Source organism: Aquarana catesbeiana, linkage group LG02 (genome assembly GCF_042186555.1).
Source record: "Aquarana catesbeiana isolate 2022-GZ linkage group LG02, ASM4218655v1, whole genome shotgun sequence".
Lineage (NCBI taxonomy): Eukaryota > Metazoa > Chordata > Amphibia > Anura > Ranidae > Aquarana > Aquarana catesbeiana.
The window spans coordinates 301,045,789-301,069,973 of NC_133325.1; the positions used below are offsets into that span (position 1 = coordinate 301,045,789).

Here is a 24,185-nt window from a genome sequence, read left to right on the forward strand (position 1 = left end):
AGAGAAGAGAGGCACTTCTAAGTGTAGCATTATAGTTACATTTAATTAAGGTGCAACATTTAGAAACTCACATGGTTGATGATTAAAACAGGCACATCTAAGTATGCCATCCTCTGGGGGAAAAGATGTCCATATAGACCATCCTCCTTAACGCCATTGACTTCGTCCCTTTCCACGCTGCGATCCACGAGCGATTCAAGCCTCGCTTTCAGAACGCTCCACTGCAGGGTAGTCTTTCCGGTCACGATTGCAGACAGCTTTACCCTGGAAGCCTACATACTTAGAAGTGACTCTTTTAATCATCAACCATGTGAGTTGCTAATTGTTGTACCTTCATTAAATGTAACCATATTGCTACACTTAGGCCACTTTCACACTGAGGTGCTTTACAGGTGTTTTTGTGCTAAAAATAGCACCTGTAAAGTGCCTGTAAACTACCTCTACTGCAGCCCCAGTGTGAAAGCCCGACTGCTTTCACACTGGGGCGGTGCGCTTGCAGGATGGAAAAAAAAGTCCTGCAAGCAGCATCTTTGGGGCGGTGCGGGAGCAGTGTATATAGCACTCCTCTACCACCCCTGCCCATTGAAATGAATGGGCGCCACTTTCAAAGCGCCTTGAAAGTGCTTTGAAAGCAGCGCTAAGTGGGTGCATTTAACCCATTTTTAACCCCTTATGGGGAAGTAAAAGCGCCCCTGCTAAAACTAGCTTTACGGCTAACGGACCCGCTGCTTCAGTGTGAAAGTGGCCTTAGAGGCGCCTCTCTTCTCTTTTATACTCTGTAGCTCCTGCTGGATTTTGCTTCTAATCCCCTTGTGGAGGCTTCCATTTGTGAATGGACATTTTATGGTTACACAACCTATCACATTGCTATAATCTTTTTATATAGACTATAAAATGAAAGACTTATGAATAAATGGTTGTGGAACGAATCATTTGAGTTTCCATTATTTTTTATGGGGAAATTATACTCGCAATCCAGGGTTTTACCGTATTTATTAGCCGACACAGTAATTTATCACGTGTGTGTTTAAAGAGTGTAAGTTCCTTTGAGAAGTTGAATATGGCTAATGCATGGTAGATATGAGGACAAACTGGATGCAAAAATATATACGGTATATGTATTTATATTGATATTAATCAGAAACAAATATAAATAATATAAATAAAAAAAATATATATTTTTTTTTGTGATCACTAGCAGATGACATACAATATCATGACAGATGACATAAAAAGCGTGTTTTTTTTTTTTTTGTTTTTTTTTTTTACATCTTAAGAGGTTATCATGTATTCTTCCTTATTCTCTACTAAAGCTAATGACATTAGTAACATTACTTGCCTAATGCTTTGTTCTGCAGACATAAAGAGGCTAAGCCAACAACACTAACAGCAATCCTTGCATTGTACACAACAACATGCAGACCTGTACCAGTACACTACCTTTACTACGTGAATGGTAGAGGCACGGCTGACGCAGAGGCTGAGATTGACTGACAGCAGCCATCCTTACATAATCCGTCAAGCAAAGGGAGAATTCTTCTATAAAGCTGGGATAACTGCAGAGTACAAGGCATGCGGTGTCTATATTGTCTTCAGGGATGTGGAAACAGCAGACTGATGCTAGCTGGATTCTGCTCAGCCAATAGCAGCTGCTCTTTGAAAAGGATGTGCAGACAGCATGCAACAATGCATGAGAAGCTGAAAAAAAAAAAAAACCCAGTAGAGGATGAGTAGGGGACTAGGTTTGTTATCTAATGATCTGAAAGCTCCTAGGGATAACTCCCAAAATCTACAAAACCTTTTTTACTCTCAAGTTTACTTGTCTCAAAGCCTTCCAATGATTATTGTAAAAATGTCCAGTGATCTGCACAAAATGATTGGTATTTTGAACAAGACCTCTGTTCACAATGCTGCAGGGCAGCTGCTCAGCACCGGACTGGGAAGCTGATGGAGATCAGTGTAGTAGTGATGCCTACTACAATGATTTCCAGCTTCTAGAGAGATCCCACAAGTATAGCACATACATACCTACATTGGTTCAAGCTGGACCAATGCAGCTGTTTAAAAATTGCCACACCAAAATTTCAGCTTTAAAATTATTATTATTATCATACAGGATTTATATATCGCCAACAGTTTGCGCAGCGCTTTACAACATTAGGGCAGACATTACAGTTACAATACAATTCAATACAGGAGGAATTAGAGGACCCTGCTCGTTAGAGGTTCCACCTGTCATGTGAACATAAACATGTATGCTCCTCCCACTGACCCCTACATCACTTAGACCCCTTTCACACTGGGTCATTTTGCAGGCGATATTGCGCTAAAAATAGCACCTGCAAACCGACCTGAAACAGCAGCTGCTGTCTCTCCAAGGTGAAAGCCCCGAGGGCTTTCACACTGGAGCGGTGCGCTAGCAGGACGCTGAAAAAAGTCCTGCTAGCAGTATCTTTGGAGCGGTGAAGAAGCAGTGTATACACCACTCCTGCCCATTGAAATCAATGGGGCAGCGCGGCTATACCGCTGGCATAGCGCCACTTTGCAGGCGGTTTTAACTCTTTTTCGACCGCTAGCGGGGGGGTAAAACTGCCCCGCTAGTGGCCGAATACCGCCGCTAAAACGGCGGTAAAGCGCCGCTAAAAATAGCGGCTTTTTACCGCCGATGCACCCACCGCCCCAGTTTGAAACCGACCTTAAAGGAGATGTACGAGGTTATTAAAAAAAAAAAAAGACATCCATACTCACTATGATGCTGCAGCATTGCTGTGATATTGCAGCTGTCCCCCTCCGGCTCTAAGATTGAGAACTAAGCGGTCAGCGATCTGCCTAGGCTCCATTCACATATATGTGTATTATATGCATTTTGAATACCATCTGATTGCATACCTCCCAACTGTCCCTGATTTGGAGCAATGTCCCTCTGTCCCTCATTTGTCCCTCATTTTGGTCTGATCTATATAGATGTATATAAAATGCACTTTTTATCTATCTTAAAGTGTTTCCCAGCGCTAAACCTTTCATCTGATTTCTAAATTGCTGCATTTGTAAATTCCAAAAGCCAGTATAAAGGAATAGTAGTGGTAAAAAAAGCACTTGTGGGTTTAACCAATCTTTTTTTTTGTACAATTCTCCTTTAAGGGGGCGTGGCAAGGGGTGTGTCCTATGCCTGCATACTTTTGCTGATAGATGTCCCTCATTCCCATCTCAAAAAGTTGGGAGGTATGTGATTGGCATGACATGCGAACCAGCAGCCTTCTCTATGGAGCCAAGGCACATATATGCGGTGCAGCGGCAGTGCAAATTGAAAAAGAGTCCTGTGCGTTTTCTGAGCACTGCGGTGCGCTTCAGATGCGAATTCCTGGCTATTGCCTTCTATGGGAATGCATCTGAATCGCACGTCATCGTTTTTGTACATAAATTCAATCTGAAAAAAAAAAGCAGTGTGGGGGCCCTCCCCCAATCCATACCAAGCCCTTTGGGGTCTGGTACAGATTTTAAGGGGAATCCCATGCCAAATTTTTTTTTAAAAATGGCGTGGGCACCCAGCCACTCCCCCCAAGTCCATAACAGACCCTTATCCGAGCATGCAGCCTGGCAGGCCAGGAAAGGAGGAGGGGAATGAGCAAGCGACCCCCCCTCTCCTGAACCATACCAGGCCACATGCCCTCAACATGTCCCCAAAGCACGTGTTGATGGGGACAAAGGCCTCTTCCCCGCAACCCTGCCTAGTGGTTGTGGGGGTTTGCAGGTGGGGGGCTTATCGGAATCTGGAAGCCCCCTAGATTCCACTCCCCCCCTCATGTGAATGAGTAGGGGTAAATTGTACCCATACTTATTCACCAAAAAAAATGTAAAAAAGAAATAAAGACAAACAGTTTTTGTCAATTCCTTTATTAAAAAAACAAAAAAAGCAATGTCCCCCGGTGTAGAGCCATCATCAATCACGATGCCCGTCACCACTGCTGACCCGAAAAAAGGAAAAAACCCTCTGCTCGCGCGGAAGGCTCCCACCGTTTGACAGTTCTTTAATAGCTTGTGACATCATCAACCGAGGCATGCTGAGTCATTGCTCTCCACTCTGTCCCTTTACTTCTCACTGGAGAGCCAGGCTGGAGAGAGGGTGGGCACAGTTGGTTTCAGCTTTTAGCACATGCTAAAAGGCAAAGCCAGCTGTCAATCAGTCAGATGGGTGGACCAAAACAATATGGTCAGGATCCTTCAAGAGCCTGGAGCTTTGGCCATACTTCTCTTTTAAAGCATAAATACACTGAGCACCACAAACCAAAAACACCATTTAATTCATTTTTAATATTCAAAGCAAACTCATCCATCCATCTCTCCATGCTTTTTTTTGCTTAGAAATAATTTTAAACCCCCCCCCCCCCCCCCCAGCATTTTTGGATGTGGCAATCTTGAGTAATGGCAGATGTAGGATTTACTTACCTGGAATCCGTCTGCCCTTAGCTCAAACATGCACGCACCACAAGAGGGTGTGCTTAGCTGAGAAAACCCTTCCTGAAGACTGTATGACATCATTTGCCTAGGCCAGAAACCAGGAAGTAACTAAAGAAATGTAAAAAAAAAGTTTCATACAAAAAATATTATATACTTTCTTATCAAATTATTAATGCTAGCAGCATAAGGATTAAAAAAAGCCAATATCGATTGAAGGAGTGAAGTTCTGCTTTAAGGACACAAAAGTAACATACACTGCTGGAATTAACAGTTTGTAAAGAGACTTCAGTCAGTGATTCCTTTTCATCACAGCAGCTGTAAGTGGTGCAAGCAGCAGAAGTAAGTACAGTGGAACCTCGGATTGCGAGTAACGCGGTTAACAAGAGTTTCGAAATACGAGCACTGTATTTTTAAAAATCGTAACTCAGTTTGCGAGTGTTGTCTTGCAAAGCAAGCACGATTCAGGCCAAAGCAGTGTGCAGTACCGCTTTTGGCCTGAGGTGGGGGAGCACCAAAGCCGAGCAGAGCTGAAAGTCCCGTTCGGAAATGCACGGAAAGACCCGAGTACAGCACGGCTGACCTCGGCAAATCTCGGGTAGGAAATCTTTCTGAGGTTTGCCCAGGTCAGCCGAAGTGTCCCTTGGGCCTTTTCGGCCGTTTCCGAGGCTCTCCGGCGCCCCCCACCTCTGGCTGCATGCGGTATTGCATCACATTGAAGTTAATGTGGAACTAATTATTTTCATTTCCATTGACTTCAATGGGAAAACTCGCTTTAAAATGCGTGTACATTGGATTACGAGCATACTCCTGGAACGGATTATGCTCGTAATCCGAGGTTCCACTGTATTTACTAGCTTCTTTGTAGGGAATAGGTATATTGGCACTTTTTAGTGACCAGCTCCTTTGCCAATGTTTACAAGTACTGCCTACATACACATTAAAGTGACATTAAACTCTACTTTAAAAAAATATATGCACGTGTATTCTTAAATCTGAGTTCCGCCGAAAAAAAAAAAAAAAAGTCAGCAGTTACAAATACTGCAGCTGCTGACTTTTAAAATATGGACACTTACCTGTCCAGGGTGCCCACAATGTCAGCACCCCAAGCCCATCTGTCCCTTGGTTCCAGGTGCAGGCGCCGGCATCTTCAGTAAGGGAATCAGGAAGTGAAGCCTTGTGGCATCACAGCCTGGTTCCCTACTGCGCATGCGCGAGTCGCGCTGCGCGTCCTGACTGGTCCCTGCTGTCTTCTGGGACCTGTGTCTCCCAGAGAGGGGGGGAGGAACCGGAAACGCAGAAGTTCTATTTTTGGGTGGAACTCTGCTTTAAAGTGTTTGTTAACCTAAAAAAAAAAAAGTGAGCTTTCTTTTGGTGGTATATGATCACCTCTGCGGTTTTTATTTTTTGCGCTATAAACAAAAAAAGACTGACAATTTTGAAAAAAAAAAAAAGTTTTTTACTTTTTGTTATTATAAATATGCAAAAAAAAAAAAAATTATTCATCAGCTTAGGACAATATGTATTCCACATATTTTTGGTAAAAAAATTGTAATAAGCATATATTGATTGGTTTGCGCAAAAGTTATAGCGTCTACAAAACAGGGCATAGATTTATGGCATTTTTATTATTCATGTTTTTTTTTTACTAGTAATGGTGGCGATCAGCGATTTTTAGCCGGACTGCGACATTGCAGCGGACAGATCGGACACTTTTTTGGGATCACTGACATTTATACAGTGATGATCAGTGCTATAAAAATGCACTGAATACTGTATAAATGATACTGGAAGGGAAGGGGTTAAGCGGTTGTATACCCCACTTTCACATTTTTACCTACAGGTAAGCCTATAATAAGGCTTACCTGTAGGTAAAATGAATATCTCCTAAACTTGCACCATTTAGGAGATATTCACCTTGCATGCAGTCGCTGACGTCAGTGGCGCATTCGCTCTGAAGGTTCGCCGGATGCTGCCGGAAAATCAGAGCTCCTTGTCGGAATGAGGACTCCCGCACGCATGAGCAGGAATGACATCATCGTGCCTCCGGCCACTCACAGTGCTGGAGTTGCGAACCCGGAAGAAACGCTGAAGGAACATGTCAGCTTCCTCAGCGGTGACCGGGAGGTGATGCCGGCGCTTTGTTCTAAGGTATTTCATAATGAGCTAGTATGCAGTGCATACTAGCTCATTATGCCTTTGAGGTTTGTTTTTGTGGGTATACAACCGCTTTAAAGTGGTTGTAAACCCATTAAAAAAAAAAAAAATCTGCAAGACAAAGGCATAATGCATAGCATACTAGCTCATTATTAAATACTCACCTTAGATCGAAGCCCCCGCAGCAATCCCGGCACACTGTTCTGACCGGCGACATGTCTCCCAGAGTTATTTCTGGGTATCGCGGGCCCTGGCGCTGTGATTGGCCAGAGCCGCGATGACGTCACTCCCACGCAAGCGCATCGGAGCCGCCGGTAACGGCACACGTCAGCTGAAGCAATGGCACAAATGAGCCGTTGCTTCAGTGCTCATGTGCCGATGACGTTGGCACATGCTGACACAGGGGATATCTCCTAAACCGTGCAGGCTTAGGAGATATCCACGGTACCTACAGGAAAGCCTTATTATAGGCTTACCTGTAGTGAAAAGTGGTTGTAAAGGGTTTACAACCACTTTAACACTAGGGGTGATCAAGGGGTTAAATGTGTTTCCTGGGAGCTTCTTTCTAACTGTGTGGGGGAGTATAGTAACTGGAGGAGGAGACAGATCGCCGCTCCTGATCACTAGGAACAGAAGATCTCTCTCTACTCCCCTGTCAGAACGGGGATCTGTTTGTTTACATTGACAGTTCCCCATTCTGGCTCTCTGTGGAGCGAACGCAGGTGGCCGGTGGACATCACGGCCGCCAGCCACGTGCATCAACTCCCCTGCCGTGCAGCGGGCACGTGCCCGCTTAGCTCTTAAAAGAGCCGTTATACAGCTACACCGATTCGCGGGAACCAGCTGGCCTGCCGCAATATAATGACAACGGCTGGTCGGCAAGAGGTTAAAGTAACGCAGTGCCATATCGAAAAAAAAAAATGGCCTGATCATGAAGGGGGGTAAATCTTCTAGAGAGAAAGTGGTTAAAAAAAAAAAGATACATGACAATAATCTGAGGTAATCATTGTTGCAAACTGTAGCTTGAGCCTATGGAGCAATACAACAGATGGCTAAGAAGCCTAAATTGTAAGGAGGGTTTCCGCTCGCTCTAACTACACTGGTACTGGTTCTAAATACGGAGATATGTTATGACCCCAACCACATGACCAGAGTCCCCGCCCCCTCAGCACGTGGTGTAAGAGGCAGGTCACATGACGCACATGGAGCATGGGCTTGTGTACGATGTCCCTCCGCCGACTGCTGGGGGTGGTGAGGGCATGTCACGTGGTGCGGAGGGTCGCCTTCTCCCCGGGCTGCTCTCGGTATGGCAGTCACGTGGTGTCGTTCCTCGGTCCTGAGCGTCTGGACGCCTTGGGGCTCCGCACTCTGTGGAAGGGCACGCCGTGTAGGAAGGCTCCGATAGCGGGGGGCTGGGATGGAGGGGGGTCGAACGACGGGGAGGAAGACGAGGATGTGGAGGAGCTTCTGCTTTCTCAGTCGCCCGCCCTCCATGGGTCGCAGAAGATTTTCATTGTACATCCAGATGTTAAATGGGGGGCTAAGAAGCTGCATGACACCACTGGTAATAATAATAATGACCATTAGAGGGGGCTGTGAGGACTACTTCCACTGTGGAGGACTTCTCATTGAGCCCTGATTCACTCTCATGTGATTTCTGATGGGTTCTGGAATCGCACGATGCAAGTTTTTGGAGGCCGTTCACATATATGCAATGTGATTTTAGAAGGGGTCCTATGCAAGTTTAGTGCAGTGCCATTTAGAACTACATAGACTTGAATGGAAATCACATGCAGATTGCTTATTGAGGATGAGCTCAGACGTGTTCGCAACTCCACGTGCCCGCCCCCGCCAGGAAGCTGACACTCCGCAGCACTAATCACAGGCAGTGAGACATTTCCCAATCTGTGCAGCCGCGGACTGGGAAATGTCTCACTGCCTGTAATTAGCACTGCGAGTGTCAGCTTCCTGGGGGGCACGGGCACGTGGAGTTGCGAACACGCCTGAGCTCATCCTTATTGCTGATATGACCATACGGCTCCAGTAGTTTTCTTTAAGTTTTTGTACCTTCTCTCCCATCCCTTGCCCGTGGCCGGAGAGACAGACTAGTAACCAAATTGCATGAAAAAAAAAAACTCATAAGAATTGCTTCTGAACCACATCCAGCTGCTCCTTGACATCACATTGCAAAACGTATTTAGCTTGCACCACATCAGTGTGATCCTAGGCTTACCCTTAGCCCCCGTTCACACCGGTGCGACTTTTCATGCAATTTAACAGGTCAAGTGGCACCCTATTGTCTGCAAAGGCTGTGTTCGAATCGGTGCGACACTTAACTTTGCAGTTCCGCATCGATTTGAAAAAGTAGTTTCTGCGCTACTTTTGGCGATTTCGGGTGCAACGTGCTTAGACATCTGTGCATGAAGCCGCATAGATGTCTTCGCAGTGGCGCTGACATGCGTCTTTGAAATCGTGCACTGAAGGTCGTGCAATGAAGTTGCTTGATTTCAAAGCCGCTATCAGTGTGAACGAGGGCTTAGTCCTGCTTCACACTGATGCGTTCTAAACCGCATGGAATCGAATGACAAGTGAAATAACATTAGTTTCCAAGGAGGCCAATCACGTATATGCAGTGCGATTCTGATGCAATTTTTTTTTTTTTTTTTTTTAAAGGATCCTTTGCAAGTTTAGAGGGGTCTGGTGCGATTTTTAGTCCCATAGACTAGAATGGTAACTGCATGCAAAACTTTTATCTGTCCTAATGTAACACAATTCCTGTACGTTTTCTGCAAGTCTTTGTTTTGTTCTTCACCTCCCATCCCTGGACCACAAGATCGCACACCAAAACGGATTAAATTCACACCGAATCAGTGTGAACTTAGGCTAAGCAGGAATATGCAATTAGCGGACCTCCAGCTGTTGCAAAACTACAAGTCCCATTATGCCGCTGTCTGTGTCTTGCTTTGCCTTATGGGACTTGTAGTTGTGCAACAGCTGGAGGTCCGCTAATTGCATATCCCTGGGCTAAGGGCTGGCTCACATGTTTGTGGTGCATGCTGTTTTAGGTGCACTGCAATTGACCTCTGTAGAAGGTGTATTTTGATGATAGGACAGTTAAGATGCAGCATGAAGGACTTTGTTGCGCTGTCATCAAAACACAAGGCCTCATTTACACCTCAGCGTTTTGTAGCTTAAAGCTCCAAAATGCTAGAGGAGAAAAAAAAAAATCAATTCTCTATGGTTCACATCTCCATTCCAAGTCGCCTGAAGCCAAACGCCTAAGGCTCAAAAAAGTTCTGGAACTTATTTGTAGCTCGAACCGGGCAGATTTGAGCGTTTTTGGTGTGTTTGTGTGCGCATTCGCACTTTTTTGCACCTTTTTTTTTTTTTTTTCTCAAATTAAAAAAAAACAGGTAATATTATATAAATACATGTATAACAAAGACACAAATAGCTAAAAATCATCACGTATAACCTAAATTAATAATACATAAATAATAACTCCTAACCTTACAAAAATATTACATTATTTATAATAATTAATTATTAATATAGCCCCCTCCTTGGCTGAGAAGATAGCGTGGCGCCTTTGGTTCCCACTGCTGACAACCAGTTAGTGAGCCTATGAAAGGGGGTGAGGCTGGGTCGCGGCTCTGTGTCTGAATGGACACAGGGAGCTGCGGCTCGGGTGCCCCCAGAGCAAGCTACTTGCTCTGGGGGCACTCAACAGGAGGGGAGGGGCCAGGAGCACTGAAGAGGGACCCAAGAATAGGAGGATCTGGGCTGCTCTGTGCAAAACCACTACACAGAGGAGTTTATAAGTATAGCAAGTTTGTTATTTTTAACTAAAAAAAAAAGAGACTTTAGTATCACTTTAATTCCAACCCCCTACCCTAACGAAAAGAAATGTTAGATAATGGAAAAGCTAAAATGCCTAGCAACAAATGATGCAACATATAATAGTTTTCTTTATTGGCTACTAAAAAAAAAATGCCAAAGCTCAAAAACGCTGTATAAAAACACGCAATTTGCAAAAAAAGCCGGAAAAACGCTCAAAAACGCTACGATCAGGTGTGAATGCAGCCTAATAGAGCTCAATGGTAGTGTGCCTAAAAAGAAGGCACTACACAGATGTTAACTGGGGCTTCACATCTAAAGTTGGCCATACACTACCATCTGAATGTGTGTATAGGTAGATCTTAAGGCAGTGTTTCTCAACTCCAGTCCTCAGGACCCACCAACAGGTCAGGTTTGCAAGATAGCTGAAATACATCACAGGTGATATCACTTGCTGCTCAGTAATTGCAGTATTCTAGTCTGCAACTCCCCCAAGGTAATACTTAAAATCTGGCCTGTTGGTGGGTCCCGAGGACTGGAGTTGAGAACCACTGTCTTAAGGAGAATGTACAGTAGTATATGGTCAGCCTTATAGTGGCCATACACACCTCAATACTTGATTTTTCTTTCAATCTCTCTATTTTGATAGAATAATCGGTCTATAGACGATAACCTATTTAATCAGTATGCCACACCTTTTTTATTAAGGCTACATGATAGTTTGTTTTTGGGGTTTTATTTGAGATGTGCAAAGAGAGATCATACAAATACTTATAAGTAGAACATTTAATTAAATAATGACAGATAACAGATGTAACAAGAATACATAACTAAAGATGCCTTTTCGCCACAGAGTCCCCCATCTTTGCAGCGTGGCACAGATGATCAAAACCAGGCACGTGTGTTTAAACAGCCCTGGGACGGAACTCACTACTACAAATTTTGGCGGTGGTATATACAGGACTAGTGAGTAGCATTTGGCCAATAGCAACATAACCTAAGGCTTCATACACACTACAGCTCCTAAACTTGAGTTTAGGGGTAAAGTGGTTCAAAAGCCTAAACATTTTTTACTTCAATGCATTCCCTGCATATAGGTAACATTTTGTAGGCATCAGTCTGCCCCTTATACTTACCTGAGCCCTTACTCAGTGTAGCACTGTGCTCGTCTGTAGTGGCTCTCTTCACTCTCACAGGCTTTGTGGAGGCAGCAGGAGCCATTGGCTCCCACTGCTGTCAGTCAAATACTATGCCCGGGCGGGGCGGCTAGCTGTGCTGTGTGTGTCTGTGGACAAAGGAAGCACAGCTTGGGAGCATGTCTGTGGGTGTGCCCTCATAGCAGGCAGAGTCCAGCAATGTCAATCACAGATCTGTCTCCATTCTAAGCAGCATCGTCCGATAGCAAACGAAAACTTTATAGGAACATTAGCTAATGTTTAAAATGTTGAATGACAATTCATAAACATGCTTTAGACCCCTTTCACACTGGGGCATCAGCGGTAAAGCGCCACTAGTTTTAGCGGCACTTTACCGCTGTTATAGCGGTGCGTTTCGGCCGCTAGCGTGGCGCTTTTAACCTCCGCTAGCGGCTGAATAAAGTGTTAATGGCGCCCGTGTTGCGGCGCTGCCCAAGAGATTTTCAGGCATTTTGGCAGCGCTGCCCATTCATTTAAATGGACAGGGGTGGTGAAGGAGCGGTGTATACACCACTCCCCCACCGCCCCAAAGATGCTGCTTGCGGGACTTTTTTTTCTTTTTCCCCATCCTGCAAGTGCACCGCCCCAGTGTGAAAGCCCTCGGGCTTTCACACTGGGTTGGCTTGAGAGGTGCTTTTCAGGAGCTTTGCAGGTGCTATTTTTAGCACTAAATTGCCTGAAAAGTGCCCCAGTGTGAAAGGGGTCTTCTATCCTACGAGGCCCTGCTTTCATTTTACAATATTTGTAGTGTTTACACAATTTTCCTCTAAAAGCCATACATATGAGTTCTACCTTCTGCTGGTAAGACTGCTAGCTTCGCTTGAATGAGAATTTTATTTAAATACTGTAAGTGCTGGTGTTTATGATACATGTTAGCATTAGAATCCAATGTGAATTGCAGAGTAGAATTCCATAAACTATCTTTACCAATGGCCTTGTCTTTTTCTCCAGCTGAACTTTTGGTCGCTGAAGCAGTCGCTCTAGTACACAGCATTCCTAACTGGATAGTTGTGGATAAGCTAATCATGTCTACAAAATCACCTGATCAGAAACACATTTTTGGAAAAGGGAACTTTCAGACTCTTACAGGTAATATGTTAAAAATGTTGTTTACACTTATGCTTTTTGCAGTATATTTGGATCTAGTAGGATATGGAACTAAAGAAAATACCATAAAAATAGACCAGCTCCTGAAGGTAAGACATCACCAGTAATCTTGAGACATATTACCTTATAGGCGCTTGATTTATTTTTTATTTTTTCTATGACAGGTCAGGCATTGTTGCTCAGCCCATTATACTCTAGGGCAGTGGCTGATGGCATGCATGGTGACGAGCAGTACAACAGGCTGTAAACACTAGGAGATGGTCAGAGACTGGGGACATGGTAGAGGAGATGGTCAGAGACTGGGGACATGGTACAGGAGATGGTCAGAGACTGGGGACATGGTACAGGAGATGGTCAGAGACTGGGGACATGGTACAGGAGATGGTCAGAGACTGGGGACATGGTACAGGAGATGGTCAGAGACTGGGGACATGGTACAGGAGATGGTCAGAGACTGGGGACATGGTACAGGAGATGGTCAGAGACTGGGGACATGGTACAGGAGATGGTCAGAGACTGGGGACATGGTACAGGAGATGGTCAGAGACTGGGGACATGGTACAGGAGATGGTCAGAGACTGGGGACATGGTACAGGAGATGGTCACTTGTGACATGGTACAGGAGATGGTCACTGGGGACATGGTACAGGAGATGGTCAGAGACTGGGGACATGGTACAGGAAATGGTCAGAGACTGGGGACATGGTACAGGAGATGGTCAGAGACTGGGGACATGGTACAGGAGATGGTCAGAGACTGGGGACATGGTACAGGAGATGGTCAGAGACTGGGGACATGGTACAGGAGATGGTCAGAGACTGGGGACATGGTACAGGAGATGGTCAGAGACTGGGGACATGGTACAGGAGATGGTCAGAGACTGGGGACATGGTACAGGAGATGGTCAGAGACTGGGGACATGGTACAGGAGATGGTCAGAGACTGGGGACATGGTACAGGAGATGGTCAGAGACTGGGGACATGGTACAGGAGATGGTCAGAGACTGGGGACATGGTACAGGAGATGGTCAGAGACTGGGGACATGGTACAGGAGATGGTCAGAGACTGGGGACATGGTACAGGAGATGGTCAGAGACTGGGGACATGGTACAGGAGATGGTCAGAGACTGGGGACATGGTACAGGAGATGGTCAGAGACTGGGGACATGGTACAGGAGATGGTCAGAGACTGGGGACATGGTACAGGAGATGGTCAGAGACTGGGGACATGGTACAGGAGATGGTCAGAGACTGGGGACATGGTACAGGAGATGGTCAGAGACTGGGGACATGGTACAGGAGATGGTCAGAGACTGGGGACATGGTACAGGAGATGGTCAGAGACTGGGGACATGGTACAGGAGATGGTCAGAGACTGGGGACATGGTACAGGAGATGGTCACTGGGGACATGGTACAGGAGATGGTCAGAGACTGGGGACATGGTACAGGAGATGGTCAGAGACTGGGGACATGGTACATTAGTACAGATTCCCCAGGACAAACACGGCGGGGAGAGCCGCCTTTCGACACAGACAAGGAGAGGAGGAGGATGGAGGGGAGCACTCTGGCGCTTCAGCGCCCCCACCTCTGTGGCGCCCAGGTGAACTGCACCCGCCTAGGATCGGTCCTAACGACGCCCCCCGTAATGGGCGGCATGAGGGGCGTCCCCATCCAGGCCCTGCCCCATTTTCTGCGCCATTATCGGCGTGATTTCTCTTTCGGCAAATTGCCGAAAAGGCCATTTTCAGCCAATATGTTTCAGCGGCTGAAATTACGGTGCATCCCTAACCTATATGTAGATTTAAAGCATGGCCTAAGCTCTGGCTCACAGGAGCGCACTTAGTTTTGCACTCCTTTGACCTAAATTGGGCTAAATAAAGCCCATTATCGGCTGATGTCACAGAGCCAGTCCAGGCTCTGTTGGGATTTATCCAGATGCCTGACCGGCAGTGGTCTCAGCTCGCCGCTGAGCGCCTGAGTCAGCCACTCTAGCTGCGCTGGAGGGGCGGAGCAGGGAGCCGGTGTCTTATAGTCACCGCTCTGCGCGCTCAGCAGTCACGTGATCACTTGGTTCTCAGTTTTAGAGCTGTCGGGGACAGCTGCAGCATTGGACCGATGCTGCCAACACCTAGGGGAGTATGTAGTTGTGTGTGTTTTTTTTTTTTTTTTTTTTTTTTTCTTGTTCCACACTTCTCTTAACTTTTTGAGGGAAGGGAGAAGTTGCGGGGTTTCCAATGAAAAATTGCGAATTGTTTTTATTTTGGCTGCTTTTAATCACTGCCTTGGCTGCAGAATCGTGTGAAGGAACAAAGGAGGGGTTAATGGCATAAAATCTTTCTGTAGTCTCCTACACCAAGATGCACAGACAAACTTTTTTTTTCTTGTTTGACTGTTGGGTACTTTAAAAACTGCTGTCATCAGTGAAGTGTGTAGTACAATAACTCAATCTGTTTCCTAAGTTAAAGCCCCACTCCAGGAAATCAGTAACATTGATAAAACTGCAGACATACTATGAGTTAAGTCCAATGAGGTGCATGCCACTTCCTGGACTTATCTCTGTTTTTTACATCTGACAAGTTTATTGTGCTCCAGAAAGATAGCTATCCCCGCCCAATCACTGAAGCCTTTGTATTATATGAACTCGTTCATTCAAAAAATACAAATGCTTCTGTGAATGGGCAGCAGCAGGCATAGCTGCTGTGTGCTTTTCTGTGTGCTTGTCCCAAGTGACTTAGCTGGAGTGCAATAAACCTGTCAGATAAATACAGGAAGTGGCATGCACCTCGTTAGATTTAACTCATAGTATGCCTGCTGAATTCCTGGAAATCGGCTTTAATATTTAAATTTGTAACCCCGGTTTCTTTTTTTCCTTTTTTAGAAAAGATTAAAGGGAATCCTCAGATCACTGCAGTTTTTTTGAACGTTGAAAGACTATCTCCTTTGAGTGAGGTAAAGCTGCAATATATGAAATACTTAAAAATTGCAAATGACATAATTCAAACTAAATTCATGCATTAATAACTATTAAATCATATAACTGTGTCTAAAATAGTTTCAGTAGATGAGCAAATGAGTTGGGCAGATCTATATTTTTCTTCCTTTGAGAGAGATGAAGTCTAAAACCTTTGAGTTATACTGCTGCCTACAAAAGGATTGGAAAGCGGTAGACTGTAGGCCAGCCCAGGATATCACCCTTCTTATTACCAGCATGCCTCAGTTTTTTGCTAGTGTCCTAGGACAGTGGTTCTCAACCTCAGTCCTCAAGTATCCCCAACGGGCTGTGTTTTGGGAACTTACCTTAGATAAAATAGCTCTTATCAAGACCATGTCATTGATATTGATTTTAAGCAGCTGTGCAAAGTAAAGGAAAACCTGAAAACATGGCCTGTTGGGGGTACTTGAGGACAGGTTGAGAACCACTGTCCTAGGAGAATGGACATCACTTTTTAGCTTTTGTTTATGTAAAGGTTAGCCTTTGAATTTTTTTCTAGCTACATTTCTTCAATCAAACTTCATCTACATAAAACTGTTGCTGCTGGTTTTATCCAGTGGCTGGCAGCTATCTGGCGCAATAATAAATAGCCTGGCTTTTAGACTGTACCACAACCTGATATAGCTGGATTGGATGATTGAATGTGAACCTGGAAGTGACCATGCCCTGGGCTCCATGCGGGGACTTTTTAGACTATGTACCGGTTAAGTTAGCTGTGGAGCACTTTCATGTCTGGTGCCACTGTTTTTTTGTTTTTTTTTCTCTGTTTGCCCTGCCTCTGAAGACTTATTGGTGAGTAGGCGATTCTGGCCAGGCACCAGAAGCTCATGTTTATTGATCGCTGGGTGCCATTATTCCCCCTTTCCCCCAGTCGTCTTCCAGGACAGCCCCTGAGAGATGGAGCTCCTCCCACTGGATAGGAAACACATTGCCCATAGCTCTTTAAAAGGCGGTCCCTCAGGCACCTGGTCAGTTTTTTGTGTTTCCTCAGTCTGGAGGAAACGTGTTGCCTGGAGGAACCCCCTCCCCTTCTCTCTCTGGGCCCAGTGAGGGAGAAGGCAGTGATGGGCGAGCGGTGACGGTGGTGAGAAGGCTCGGCTTCCTTGCCGCAGGACACTGCGAATCCCAGGAAAATGCTGGGCGTCGCTTCGGGTGGATAGGACGTCATCACTGCACGCCGTGATGAGGTTGTGGTTCTGGTCTCCATACAGAGAGCAAGGGGAGGGCCGAGCCGGTGTATTAAAGTCGCTACAGCACGGCCTTTATGCGCCAGCAGCCGGAAAGCAAGGAGCCAACATGGAGGCATCCCACGCTTCGGGAGAGGCAAACACCGGCTCATCGCAGGTAGGCTGACAGTGACCAGAGCTTTTTTCCTGTGCACTGTTTTTTTGTTTTTAGAAGGGAGAGCTAGGAAGGCCCCGGGGGGGGGGGGAACCTTCTTTAGTAGCTCTTTTGGGCATCTTAACAGGGCACCGGGAGGAAGCGCTGCTAGCTTGGGTCTTATTAAACAGATTCCCCCTTCTCTTCCTTTCTTGTCCCCGATCAGAAAGAATCTTCCAGATAAGAAAAAGCAGCTACAAAAACAGACAAACAGAAATAACAACCAATTAATTCCGCGCTGCTCCAAAAACAGCAGCTAACACACCACATGTGAAAATTGGTATTACAAACAAAAATTAACAAAGTGTAGCGCTAAAGGATGACGTGCCTAGTGCGATGTACATAAGTGAATGTTAAACAGCACTAAAAATGAAAAATATAAATACAATAAATGAATAGTGAATAAACTGATGTAGAAAGTCACTCGAAGATATCCATAAATGATGATAAATATAAATGAATATATTCACAGTCTGAATACAGCTTGCAAACAGTATGGAATCACAAGGATTGTGATACGACAGACTGGAACTAAAACAAAAGATAACAAAAGTGTGCATAGACAATATTAGGTGTGGATAGATTCCCCGTCTGGATGAGGATAAAGATAAGTCTTGCAAACAGTGACCAAATCTAATTGTGAGAAGAACCACCACCGGATAAAGGGGAGGCTTACCGGAAAGTTTGAACGCGTCAGGGCATACGCTCTGCGTGTCAAACAAGCTTATATACAGTGGGATGGACTCTGGTGTGCAGCAGGAAGGATATTCTTTTCATACCTGTGGACATCTGAGCTCCGGTCTGCTTGTTGCACCACATCCCCTGTGATTCCAACTTGGCTATCTTTGGCGGACGCCTGCCTGAGGACATCGGTCCAGAGTCCATCCCACTGTATATAAGCTTGTTTGACACGCAGAGCGTATGCCCTGACGTGTTCAAACTTTACGGTAAGCCTCCCCTTTATCGGGTGGTGGTTCTTCTCACAATTAGATTTGGTCACTGTTTGCAAGACTTATCTTTATCCTCATCCAGACGGGGAATCTATCCACACCTAATATTGTCTATGCACACTTTTGTTATCTTTTTTTTGAGTTCCAGTCTGTTGCATCACAATCCTTGTGATTCCATACTGTTTGCAAGCTGTATTCAGACTGTGAATATATTAATTTATATTTATCATCATTTATGGATATCTTCGAGTGACTTTCTACATCAGTTTATTCACTGTTCATTTATTGTATTTATATTTTTCATTTTTAGTGCTGTTTAACATTCACTTATGCACATCGCACTAGGCATGTCATCCTTTAGCGCTACACTTTGTTAATTTTTACAAAAACAGACAAGTGTCCTTCCTTATGACGCAAAGCTTTCATCTAGCTACACTAAAAATTTATGTCCCGCATGCATCCCAGCCGTGATAAAAACCGAGGAGGATTCCCCATTTTCAAAATTCCTCTGCTCCTTCAAGGATGAAGTGCAATCCACCTTCCAATCATTCTGAAAGTTTATTGCGGATGCACAAGTCCCAAGCACGGCCGTCAGTCAGCTCGGTCAGATGTCCACCCCCCCCTACTCTGGTAGCTTCAGGCTCATGAAAGCCTTTTCGAGAGTATTCCCCCTTAAAATTGCTGACCTGGATTCCTCCTAATCAGATTCGGGGCTGGGGGAGGTTCAGGAAGAAGCCTCAAAATCTACCAAGTTCAGGCTTTCCCAAAAGGAAGTGGATGAACTGCTGGGAGCAATCTATGATACCTTAGATATTAGGGAAGAAAAAACTCTAATCTCAAGGCACGATAAAAATGTACCAAGGGCTAAATAAAAAGAAACCCAAGGTATTCCCGGAGCACCAAGTCATGTCAGACTTGGTACTTAAGGAGTGGTCAGAACCAGAAAAGAGGCCCTTCTGTTCAAGTAGCCTAAAAAGGTTTCCCTTCGATAAGGACCCAAACTCAGTCTGGAACCAGTGCCCAAAACTAGATGCTCCCCCTAGCAAAAGTGTCAAAACACTCCAACCTGGCCTTTAAAGACTTGGGGCACCCTATAGTTAAAAGAGGCGACATGATCTTAAAAAGATCATGGGATAACTCTATGGCCAATCTGAGACCGGCGCTAGCAACGACTTGTGTAGCTAGAAATTTAGAATTTTGGTTAAAACAGCTGCAAGAGCATCTGATGGCTGGTACACCCAGGGAGAAGTTGTTAATCTTTCCCCATGCTCTTTAAAGCAGTAGGCTTTATTGTGGACGCCTCAGCTGAGTCAGTGAAGCTGTCAGCCAGAGCAGCCTCGCTATCAGTTGCAGCCAGGAGAGCCCTTTTGGCTCAAAACTTGGGGATACAGGAGATACAGCCCATGAGATTCCTTTTTTCAAGCAAATTTCTCTTCGACTCTCAGCTGAAGCCTTAGAGCTTATGGCAGATAGGAAGAAGACCTTCCCGTTAGGAAGAAGTCCTTTCCCCCCCAAAAAAAATGTCGTCCCTATAGGGGACAAACCAGAGATCATGACAAGGGTAAACCAAAAAAGTACTGGTCCGCCCAGAAGGGGAGGCCAAGGACAAATGTGCTCTTTAACCATCCTGGCCAAAATTCCTTCCCCAGTGGCAAAAACTAACCTCCAACAGTTTCGTCGGGAGTAATCGAAAGTGGTTATGCCTTGGAGTTCAGTAAAAGGTCTCCTGTGAGAGTACTAATTACCTAGTTATCCAGGGAGCCGGCAAAAACCCAGTCCTTACTGGAACTCATAGGGGAATTGGTAAACTAAAAGGTCCTAATACCAGTCCCAAAACGGGAAAAAGGAAAGGGTTTTTGGTACAGAAACCTTCAGGCAGATACTGCCTGATCTTCAATCTAAAGCCATTAAACGCAGCCATACGGTACAAAAAATTTCGAATGGAGTCAATATACTCAGTCAGGAATCTACTCCAAAGGGATTGTTTCATGGCAACGATAGACTTAAAGGATGGCTATCTACACATTCCCACCAAAGAAAGCTCACAAAAATTTATCTGAACGGCAGTACAAATAGCGGAAAGGATCTATCACTTTCAAAGCCGAGCCTTACCCTTTGGCCACTCCTCTGCCTCGAGGATCTTTACTAAGATGCTGGCAGAGTCCCTTGCGGCGTTAAGTCTGAAATCCATAATTATCCCATAGTTGGGCGACTTGCTGTTCATAGCACCAACAAAAAAACTACTGGAAGTGACACAACAGTGGTTATCCCAGTTAGGATGGATTATCAATATGGAGAAGTCCAATCTCGCTTCTTCTCAAATCTTCGTCCTGGGTTACACTATCTGTTCCAAGGAACGGGGGGCGTGGCCTGGACAGCGATGTGAGAGGACGTGAGAGACTGGAGCTCCGCTCGTGGTAATCCTTATACCCCCATCCTGCACCTTAAAACGGGCAAAATTCACATCAGAACCGTGGGTATCAGCAGCACATACAAACCGAACCATGTCCCCTCCGAAAAGAAACACTGCAGCCTCCTCATCTCTTGAAAGATACCGGAGGACGGAGCGGGACACAGAGGAGCAAGATGGCGCCGCGCCAGCAGCACACGCGGCCCCTCGCACAGAGCCAGGAGGCAGATGGAACGGCAAAGATGCTTGAGGCTATTTCACTCTGCCAGACCACCCTGACGACTAAAATAGAGGAAGTAAAAGTGGACATCTCATTAATCAGACATGATATGACCAAACTGAGGGAGCGGGTCACCGAAGCTGAAACCAGGATTGGGCGGGCGGAGGACACACTATACCCCTTACAACACTCTCATGAGGATTTGCAGCATCAGCTGCAACAACTTGCACAGAAGCATGATGACCTCGAGAACCGGTCCCGCAGGTCCAATCTGCGTTTTATTGGGCTACCAGAGGGCTCAGAAGGTACAGACCCTGCCACCTTCCTTGAGCAGCTTCTGATTGCTGCATACGGCAGAGACGCCTTCTCTGGTACATTTGTGGTGGAGCGGGCTCACAGGATGCCGGCACGCCGCCCACCTGAGGGAGCACCACCCCGCACCTTTATAGCGAAACTGTTGAACTTTAAAGACCGTGATGCTGTACTCCGCATGGCTAGGATCAAAGGTAACATCCCTTTCCAGTCCAGATTCATCTCGGCATTCCCGGACTTCTCTGCAGAGGTGCAGAGACAGCGAGCTCGGTTCACAGAAGTTAAACGCCGCTTAAGAGCCCACCACATCAAGTATGCAATGCTATTCCCAGCTCGCCTCCATGTAGTCGGAGAGGACTGAGTGCACTTCTTTGAGGACCCTACCCTGGCATCAGAATGGATAGATCAACGTGATGCTGCAAGGAATCAGTCTGACTGTCTTCTCGTCCTGTTAATAATGTAAGTGCCTGCTCTTAATCCCCTAGACAATCTTCTACCCGTGACTGCCATGTTCACTGCTTTTTATTGCATACGGCCCGAGCACACACTAACTATACTTGGATAACCGAAATTCGAGTCTGCAAACGACTAAGGCCTCAGGCCCGTATACCATGTGGCCCCTATGTTTATTTGCCCCATAACTTGAATTCCGCCATTATGATCCCTCAACTTACAGCGTGCTTTGAAACTTACATACCCGGTTTGTATAACATTATCTGAAAGCGGGTTTCAAAGTGGACATATCCCAACTGGAGAATTCACATAACTTTGAATAGGGAACTACTCGTTTTTCTCCCCCCACTTAAGCAAGCAGAGACAGGCATATTCTCCTACGGCTACAATAAACCACGGACTCCAACCTCGATGGTGCCTACATACTAAGACTTGTCGCCACAGTGGAGCATAGGTTCAGGTTTATGCGACTTACCTACGTTCGTAAGTTGCAGAGGTCAAACGTTCTCTGTTGCTGGATTTACTTCCAGAACTTGTTCGCACCCAAAGGGTACCGGTTGAATCGTCATCGGCGTTGCCAAATAGGCTTCCGCCGGTGGCGTTATGTTTAAAGTGCATTACTCCGTCTTAAATGATAAATGCTGTTAACATGTCGTAATTGCACAAGTTTTGGGATGTATGCCTCAGTCAAGTTTGGGAGACTGAGGGCAGGGAGGGGGGTAAGGGGAAATGTTAAATGTTAGGAACATGTCTAATGATATTTTAAGTTTCAATTTGGTAATTCACAATCGTTGTTTTGCGGGAAAAGAAACAGAACTATCCCTGTTTCAGTGCGGAGTGTGGTGGTATGTATTCCCACGTTATGGCCTACGCTTATCATCTCATTACCAGACACTAAGTCAGTATGGCTAACATAAAATTTCTGTCCTGGAACATCCGGGGGATCCGGGATAAACTTAAGCGCACAGCGATATTCAATAATCTTAAACTATACAGAGCAGATATCATAGTTCTCGTGGAGACGCATGCTACAGGTCAGCTCCAACTTGCGTTGAAGCGCCCCTGGATAGGTTGGGCATTTTATGCCACCCACACTCCGTATTCCCGTAGAATTTCGATCCTAATAGCCAAAACTACCCCATTTGCAATTATTTTGATACACACCGACCCACAGGGTAGATACATTTTTCTGCATTGCACACTAAACGGACTACAATATTTAATAATGGCATTTTATATCCCCCCTCCATACAAGTCCACCCTAATCACTGAGGGATTGCTATACATGGCACAACACCCCAATGTCCAATGTATTTGGCTAGGTGACCCATGCTGGGCCACACTACAACTAGCCCCAAGCGTAGGACCCCGAACCTGGCGCCTGCACCCCTTCTGGCTAGCAACATTAAAAGACCAAGAGGACATCCACAGGGAGTGGCAATTTTACTTTAACACTAATAGGGGCACAGCACCAATAGGCATGATATGGGAGTCATTCAAACTTCACGTACGCATCTTCCCGAATAAGCAGAATTAAAATTTCTTCCAAAGCTCTTCTGCGGCAGGCCTCTGACAGACTGGATTTGATAACTAGGGAATTCCAGAATGAACCTACACAGGAAAAAGCATCTGCACTCAAAATCCAAACCCGTCTCGTAGACCAGTTGCAGTTTGAGAAAGCTAAGCAGTAACTTTTCTTCGTGCGTCAGCGGGTTTTTGAGCAAGAGGAACGTGCGGGTAAATTACTAGCATATCTGGCTCGACAAGACACGAGCCCTCCAGTAGTGGTTACACTCACGGGCCCCAACAATATCACATACTCAGACCCTTTATCAGTCGCAAAAGCATTTCAAACGTACTATGCTGATCTATACTCCTCTAAGGCGCGGGTCACCGAACAAGAAACCCAGGTCTTTCTCCAAGACATCCCCTTTCCCCGATTATCAGAATCTCAGCTCACAGACCTAGAGGCCCCCCTCACGACAGATGAAGTAGCACTGGCCATAGCATCCCTTGCACCAGCTAAAGCACCTGGCGGGGATGGTATACCACTTGACTTCTATGCAGCCTACTCAGAAATACTGATTCCTGAACTATTGGCATTTTACAATCACATATTTGAGTCTGGGTCCCTTCCTGAATCCCTTCGTCGGGCAGTAATCATTGTCATTCCTAAACCAGGCAAGGACCCCCACCACCTAGAATCCTATATTAAAATACTCGCCAAAATATTGGCCATGCGTCTTAATCACAGTATGCTTTCCTTAATCCATCCAGATCAGACGGGGTTCATGCCTGGCAAGAATACAGCCATGAACTTGCGGCGCTTATACATGAACATTCAGGCGGATCACGAGAATGCGGGAGACAGGGCGGTGGTGGCGTTAGACGCCGCAAAAGCATTCGATTCGGTGGAATGGGGGTACTTGTGGGAATGCCTGTGGGGATTTGGATTTGGACCCAACTTCATTAAATGGGTGAAGTTGCTCTATTACTCCCCCTCAGCTAGAGTGGTTGTGAATGGGTGCACATCCGACCATTTTCCCCTGGGACGGGGAACCCGGCAGGGGTGTCCGTTATCCCCCCTTTTGTATGCTCTGGCGGTGGAGCCCCTTGCTATTTCCCTTAGGCTGAATCCAAATGTACGAGGGCTAAACATGGGATCCCTGACAGAAAAACTGAGTTTATACACAGATGATATGCTCCTATATCT

At 45.7% G+C, this 24,185-nt stretch overlaps 2 protein-coding genes across 5 annotated transcripts in view; one reads left to right on the plus strand and one right to left on the minus strand.

Moving 5' to 3' along the window:
• Positions 1-17,997, minus strand: part of LOC141127802 (uncharacterized) — a 32,689-nt gene extending 14,692 nt beyond the window's left edge. Inside the window, exons 1-3 of one of the 3 annotated variants that reach the window (XM_073614594.1) lie at positions 17,907-17,997; positions 4,447-4,566; positions 1,441-1,698 (exon numbers count right to left, since the gene is read on the minus strand). In XM_073614594.1, the coding sequence (XP_073470695.1) occupies positions 1,441-1,504 (64 nt within the window). In that variant the 5' untranslated portion in view covers positions 1,505-1,698; positions 4,447-4,566; positions 17,907-17,997. Of the gene's footprint in view, positions 1-1,440; positions 1,700-4,446; positions 4,567-17,906 lie in introns of those variants that run through there. The other 2 variants (XM_073614592.1, XM_073614593.1) reach the window with 2 other exon arrangements.
• The window catches only part of GTPBP6 (GTP binding protein 6 (putative)), a 78,013-nt gene continuing 61,630 nt past the window's right edge, over positions 7,803-24,185 (plus strand). Inside the window, exons 1-3 of one of the 2 annotated variants that reach the window (XM_073614589.1) lie at positions 7,803-8,176; positions 12,597-12,734; positions 15,634-15,704. In XM_073614589.1, coding sequence (XP_073470690.1) covers positions 7,822-8,176; positions 12,597-12,734; positions 15,634-15,704 — 564 coding nt within the window. In that variant the 5' untranslated portion in view covers positions 7,803-7,821. Of the gene's footprint in view, positions 8,177-11,270; positions 11,416-12,596; positions 12,735-15,633; positions 15,705-24,185 lie in introns of those variants that run through there. The other variant, XM_073614590.1, reaches the window with a different exon arrangement.